Consider the following 7,375-nt stretch of genomic DNA (forward strand, 5'->3'; position numbering starts at 1 on the left):
AGCACGTTCATTGTATACGCCGTGTACCTGTTGTTGGGGCCCTTATCAAAAGGGTGGTAATACAATGACTGCTTTAACATCCCAAGGAAGCAAAAAACATATATTAATAATAACTTGAGAAATAAAACAAAATAAAATAAAAAGCACGTTCATTGTATACGCCGTGTACCTGTTGTTGGGGCCCTTTTTTAAAAGGGTGGTAATACAACGACTGCTTTATCATCCAAAAGAAACAGAAAGCATAAATAATTTCTTTTTTTTTCTAAGTAAAATATAAAGCACGTTCATTGTATACGCCGTGTACCTGTTGTTGGGGCCCTTTTCAAAAGGGTGGTAATACAATGACTGCTCAAACATCCTAATGAAGCTTAGAAAATAATTCCCTATAAGTAAAACTTTATCTTAGTGAGGGGCATCACGATCCCCTCCGGCGCCTTGCTTAGAGATACGTTCATTACAAACAACAAATATGGCAGGTTTACCTGACAACTACAAACACATTATATTATATTGAACAAGAATGAGCATAGAGGGAACGAAACGGTAACCGGCACGGCACCTTAAGCGACACACACGATAGTGATTCACACGATGAACGAAATACTAAGCTAACAGCCAAATGTATATAGAATATTTATTGTTTTACATATTTTACCTTTTGGAATTACCGAAACATACGAATGGAATTCATGGATTTAAGCAGGTTTTTTTGGAACGATGAATACCAAATCGACTATCCATTATTATCAAGTCCGGTAAACAAACATTTCATTCCTGGAGTTATGAGATGAACGCGTATAAATTGGATCTCTACTACTTTTAGCAGCTATAAATTACTGATTTTCAATCTACATTATGGTGACAAAACATTTCTTTTCTTTTCTTCTTTCGTTTTCACATGAAAGGATGAGGTATTAAGGAGTATGATGATATACATCGATTTAACCATAAATTATTAAATGCAAGTCACCATAACCTAAAACGAAACCAAATTATTTTTCGGGCGAAGTTGGCAAGAAAGAAAACCAATATCGGTATAAACTGTATAAAGACATTTTGAGTTAACAATTCTACCGATTTAAACCGTTACATCCATAGTGCTATTAGAAGTCCATGATGATTTTACATGCTATGGTGATGGTGTTGTAATATAACGCTTCTGGTCCAGGTTTATTGTTAGGAAAAACAGTTTTTGATCCTAGCCCTAATTCATTCATTCACTTAAAGATATTGAAATTTTGAAAATATACATGGTTACGACCTATTGATAAAAAAGAGAAGGCACTGGACCAGGGGCTACATACCTGTATATAGAAAGTATACTATGTTTTTTTTGTTTTTTTTTTTTATCCCGCACATACATATTAAAATGGAAAAAATCGGGCGCAGGCAAAAAAAAGAAAAAAAAAAGAAAAAAAAAAAAAAAAGAATAAAACCTATATTATTAATCATTATTATTTTAAAAAAAAAACAACCATAATAACCCTCTCTATATATGTACATGTACATTTAAAAAACATGTAGGCAAAGTAATGTCAATGCACTCTCTGGTCTTGAAGAATTTCCAATAAGTAAATAGTGAGGCAATAGTCGGGCATCGACAACAAAGTGGTCAGTTCATATATATATATTAGAAATATTAATACATAGAGTGGGCAAAAAGTCCTGTTCTCACAACACTTTCTTGTCAATGAACTGACCGTGAGTCTTGCCCATCCTTCAAAAAAATACCATTCTTACACGTAAATGTTTTTTAAGATACAAGACTGGAGAAATGAAACCATATCCAATATTCAGAGCTGTGGGACCTCCCTAGATGTCATTCATCGCAGGTTTCGCGGCATTTTGGGTAAAAAATTACTCCTTTGACGAATATCCCATCAACCGATGGGGGTAAAACTCCCCTTTTGGCTTCAAAATTCTGTTTAAGTCACACTTGGGGATGTGACGGGGTCAAGCCATAATGCAGCCATTATAGGGCGCGGGCAGACCTTTATAAACTCAACAACAACAACAATGGGTATTTCTCAGTTACCCTGTATTAGTGCAACAAATAAACACTAATGAAAATATATTTAATTGTATCTAGCATTACGGCTACACAAATGAACCAGTTGTTTAAAATGACATTTTTCACTTCATTATAATCATTCTAACAATGATAGGAACGCTACTTAATCGTATCATTAATGCTGTGACTTACATAAACATGGCATTTTTGAAGAAATAGTATTCATTATTTATGTAAGGTGAATAATTATTGCGCACATGATTGTTTAAATAGTTCAACATTATATGAATACATAGAAACAGACACCAAGAAATAACCATCAAACGAATCAAATGTGATTTGTAACTTTTTAAATCATAGTAATAAGTCAAAGAACGAAACTGACATGATGTCGGTTTTGGAGTAATTCTGCTTGCACTAAAGGCTTCGAGGGCTGTGTGAAAATTACATGTGTTCATCGGCGTGATTTATGATTTGTGCAGTGGAAACTCACTAAACCGGATCTCCACAAAACCGGAATCCTCGGGATACCGGACTTTTTTCATAGTCCCGGTTTTCCCCTTCTATTTTCAATGTAAAATAATCCCTACAAAACCGCAACCTCGGAATTCCAGAAACTGACAAAAAATCGAGAAAATTTGTTAGTTGTCAACGTAATTTTACCTCACATAACCGGACGTGTATTTGTTCAAACATGTCAAAATGATTTTGTGTATTAGGAATTCGCGAATCGCGTGTCACTTTGTCACTTTGTTTTGACAGCCGGTGCGTCGTTAAATATTGCAACTGTGATGTTGTGTTAACTCGATAATCAATAATGATGATTGCGCTGTGGATTGACTGCCACGCGATAATCAAACGATAATTAAACTTGTAAAAATAACATTGATTGAAACATTAATTTGTTTGTTGCAGAAAATTAAGAACTAGAAACGGTTATTAAGTGATCATTTTGGAGGGTTGTTTTATCTAAAGACTTCTATGATTGAATCAAATTAGAGCGGTGCGTTAATTAAACTATCAAACATACTTAACAAGCATTAAATTACGCGAGTTGTTTTATTTTAAGACTTGGAAAAAAAGATGATTATAAAAACGCAGAAATGTTTAATAATGTTTATCACTTTTGCATGTGCTTTAATCATGTCTCAACCTCCGTCTAAACGTTAAGGTTAACTCAGTTAATATTTTGAGTAAACTTACTCCGTACATCAAATCCTCACTAAACCGGAAATTTTGCCCAGTCCGAACCTTGTCCGGTTTAGTGAGTTTCCACTGTACAAACATTTTTTTCAGTGGTTTATAATACTGCGCCTTGTTCGTATTTAACGGTTGTTCTTGTTATTGCTATCGCCACATTTTAGTCTACTAACTAAAATTAAAAGAAATGTATCTGGTTAATTAAGTCGTTACCGATAAAACATTACTCAGGTTTACAATAAGTCAAACAAAAACACCAATGTGATCGTTTCGTCTGATTTTGTCTCTTATCGTGACTTTTTTTTATTATTATTGCTTTATTTCTTTTGTTAAACGTCATAAATATTCTTTGAAGGGATTCTTTAAAACTAGCAATGGCCATATAACGGTTTAAATTCCATACACGGTCGTTCAAGGGCCATATATCAGCCATATCCATGTCCACTCATGACGCTTGACTACTGTCCAGCTGTCCTGTTTCCGACCGCCACTTGACACGCGACCGTCACCGACAGGGTATAAAAGTTCCGACCCGCTGGTAAGCATCATGTATTTGGACTTCTTGTGACCATGGCTGTTCTAAAACTGACTGTCTTCGCTGTACTGATTGGTGAGGTTTTTGTTTCATTTCAGGTTTTATCCAAGATTTGATAAATCGGTTGTGATAAACCGCGTATAGAAGATTTTAAAGATAAACAATTACATTTTTATATTTTAAGTTATTATATGTGTTGTATAAGGAATAAATCTATCTCGCCTTATTTAATATATTTTATTAAGCCAAATTCTAACAAGATTGTATTCGTATTTTGGGTATCAGTTAAAGCGCACTGGTTGTTATATTTCTTTGTCCACCCCTTACAGGAGCGGCGCTGGGTTCCACTCTGTATGTGAGCCGCCCTCTCTCCAAAGACGGTCCGTCGGGCGGATCGCGGATAATCAACGGGATGGAGGCTACCCCGGGAGAGTTCCCACACCAGGTTACACTCCTGAATAACGGCTACCACTCGTGTGGTGGATCCGTCATTGCCAACGACTGGGTCCTCACCGCCGCCCATTGCGTCGACGGACAGTGAGTAGAGTTGACTAACATCATCATTTAAAGAAAATTGTCCAAATCATTTGTTTTAAATACATTTTAGTAATAATAATATGCACCAGTTTAAGGAAGTTATATCATTTTGTTTCTTTATGAGAAGCAAAGGTGTAGAAATAGAGGTGGGGGGGGGGGAGGGTGAAACGTGCGGGATGTAATGATCAAAGAATTATTGGCAATATCTTATATCTAATCATTAAATAAAGTTTGCCATTGTTTTTGATTGAAAAGCCAAAAGCAAAGCGGCGGAACTATAGGAAATCGAAAAAAAACAATGTCATGACTACCTGCGTTTATTCCAGGGCTTTGTCCTCCCTGGCCGTTGTGGTGGACCTACACGACTTCAGCAACCCCGGCAGTAGCTACATCTGGTTCGATATTGCACAGATCATTATGGTAAGAGATACGTGTTCTAATCAAACGGAAATCTGAACCTTGAATTATTGAAGCCTGTGTTTGAGTCATGCAATGTTTTTTGTTTTTCAACTTGACATCTTATGCGCTCGTAGTGTGTTCACTCATCGTAATATTGGCACACTTTGTTCTTTTATCGTAGCTATGGTTCAATTTGTTTTCGCATTGTTATAATTGTACACTTCCGTAAAATCTGTTCTCTCATCGTAGTATTGGTACAACTTGTTCTCTCATATTAATATTGGTACAATTTGTTTTCGAATCGTAATAATGTTACATTTTGTTTTTTCATCGTATTATTTGCTTCGCATTTTGTTTTCGCATCGCAATAATGGTACACTTTGTTCCGCCATTGTGTCTTTGGACAATTTTACTGAGTCTCCGTTTTAAAATACATACTATTTAAAAGCTAGTGAAATCTCATTAGCAACGCATGTTTCAATCGTAAAATGCGACCAGACATTTTTTGAACCGTTTTCTTCTAGCATAACAGTTACAACAAGGGGCCCGGTGGTTTCCCTAACGACATGGCTCTGCTGCGTCTGTCCAGATCCACACAGCCGGATATCACGAAAAACATCATCGAGTTGGCACCGGGAGGGACGTCGTTCGCCGGCGAGAGATGCACCATTTCCGGCTGGGGAACCACAGGTATAAACGCATTGAGTCTCCTTCGGGCTTGAGACGTTAATTTATTATACAAATTTATTTTATACTAGCCGTCTGAATTTGAATTTACGTGTTAAAAAAGTAATTTGATATACCATCATTAAAAGCTATTTTTTTTGCTTGAGTATATGATATTAAAACTAATTTACGTTCGAGCAGTGGTAACTATAAAAAAAATCATTCACTTCAATGTATAGTGTACTACAAGCATTTGTATTCGAAGCATTTGATTACACGAGTAAGCTTTCTGCTTTCCGTAGAAACCGGAACCGGCGCGTCCATTCTGATGAAAACTGACGTCAACGTCCTCACGAAGGCGCAGTGCACTGTATACTGGGGCTCAAGCATCCTCGACCAGCACGTGTGCATCTGGGGTCAGGACACCGCTCAGGGATCTGGCTCGTGCAACGTAAGCTTTCCTTAAATTCCACCGGATGAAACATCATATAGGCGCAGTTGTTCTTGTAGCAACACTCTCTAAGACAAAGTCATGAATCGGGTAACCGGGATGTTTTCCCCTTTTTAATATATAGCTAAATTGTTTCATCTGTATTTTTTTTTTCTCGCTGGAGATTCCATTTAGCTGGCTTACTAGTCAGCAGTGTCCAAATTATATAAATATCAGATCCCATGGGGGAATCATTTAATGTTAAACCATTTAAGTGATGTCAACTGCGACGTCAGTGGCTGATCTAGCGGGGAGAGAGGTAGGGCACAAGGGCCCGTGCGCCCCCCCCCCCAAAAAAAAGGGCCGGCAAATGAACCCTTAAAACATCTAATTCAACCTTAAAGTTGCATTTTTACTGATACGATTGTTTTTATATATCGGAAAGGATGAATAAATATCGAAAACAATGGTTCTTATGAAGGATTCCATGTTTTACTTTAAAGAAAGGTGTGGAAAACATGATATTTATACCTTACGAGACGGTTGTGGAACAGCGCTAATATTTTAGGGCCCACCAGTCATTTAATACCTGTGTGTTTTCTGCTATTAAATACACGGTTAAATTCGTGTTATCAGTAATTAATACTTTTCATAAATGCATTATTAAGTAAGTAGTTAAAGGTTTCTCCCTCAATATCTGTGTTTGATATTCATGTTTATGTATTGATTTTAATCACGAGTATCACCTTAAATCGATACCTTGACAATTTAAACGCTGATATAAACGGATATTCAACATTATTACATACGCCCAGGCGCTTGATAAAGCAAGAAATTTATTTTTAAACTGCACGCGTGGGTAGTATAAAAACATCACATACTGACTATAGGTAATTTCATTAAATCAAAGTCAAGTGAGATACAATAGTTTATTATAACAACTACCCAAGTGTTTTTCAAGCACAAAATGTTAACAGTGAGCTTCTTATGATATTACTCTGATTATAATCACTAATGGTATGTAATGAAATACTTCTTGTAGGGGGACAGCGGCGGCCCGCTCGTCTGCCGGGGTTTCCTGGCCGGTGTCACATCATGGGGACGCAGTGGTTGTCACGACAACGGTTTCGTCACATCTCCCAGCGTCTACGCGAGCGTTAGCTACTTCCGGTCCTGGGTAAACAGCAACTGCGGCGGCTGCCTCTAGATGTGTTCTTGTATTTTATTATTTGAAATAAAACTCTACGCATTCACCTCTGTTGTTTTGAACCTGTAAACGAAGTGAATAGTAGCAGACTTATAGCTGCAGCCTTTGTATCTTATTCGACATTCTTTTTAAGATGACAAACGCTTACAACGTTTCATATAAGTAAACATATCTTTGACGGTCATCTTGTATGGCTGACATGGTTATCTTCAAGACTTGTATGGTTAACATGGTTATCTTGTTTGGTTAACATGGTTATCTTGTATGGTTAACAAATGTATCTTGTATGATTAACATCGGTACTCCATCGCTCTTGGTTCCGTTTTCTGGTTTACTAGTACTTGTGTCCACTTGAGAAGCCATGTGAAGCGGGAGGCGGACAAAATACCC

The 7,375-nt window shown here is 36.9% G+C and overlaps 1 protein-coding gene across 1 annotated transcript; it reads left to right on the plus strand.

Annotated features, from left to right (window-relative positions):
* The first annotated feature begins 3,763 nt into the window (after positions 1–3,763).
* On the plus strand, positions 3,764–7,031 carry LOC128242261 (trypsin beta-like). Its single transcript, XM_052959353.1, has 6 exons — positions 3,764–3,821; positions 4,076–4,283; positions 4,610–4,703; positions 5,207–5,372; positions 5,651–5,799; positions 6,821–7,031. Exons 1-6 carry the CDS (start codon positions 3,782–3,784, stop codon positions 6,983–6,985), a joined length of 822 nt encoding a protein of 273 aa, XP_052815313.1. The 5' UTR covers positions 3,764–3,781; the 3' UTR covers positions 6,986–7,031.
* Positions 7,032–7,375: the final 344 nt, after the last annotated feature.

The sequence above is a fragment of the Mya arenaria genome, chromosome 8 (genome assembly GCF_026914265.1).
Source record: "Mya arenaria isolate MELC-2E11 chromosome 8, ASM2691426v1".
In the NCBI taxonomy this organism is placed as follows: Eukaryota; Metazoa; Mollusca; class Bivalvia; order Myida; family Myidae; genus Mya; species Mya arenaria.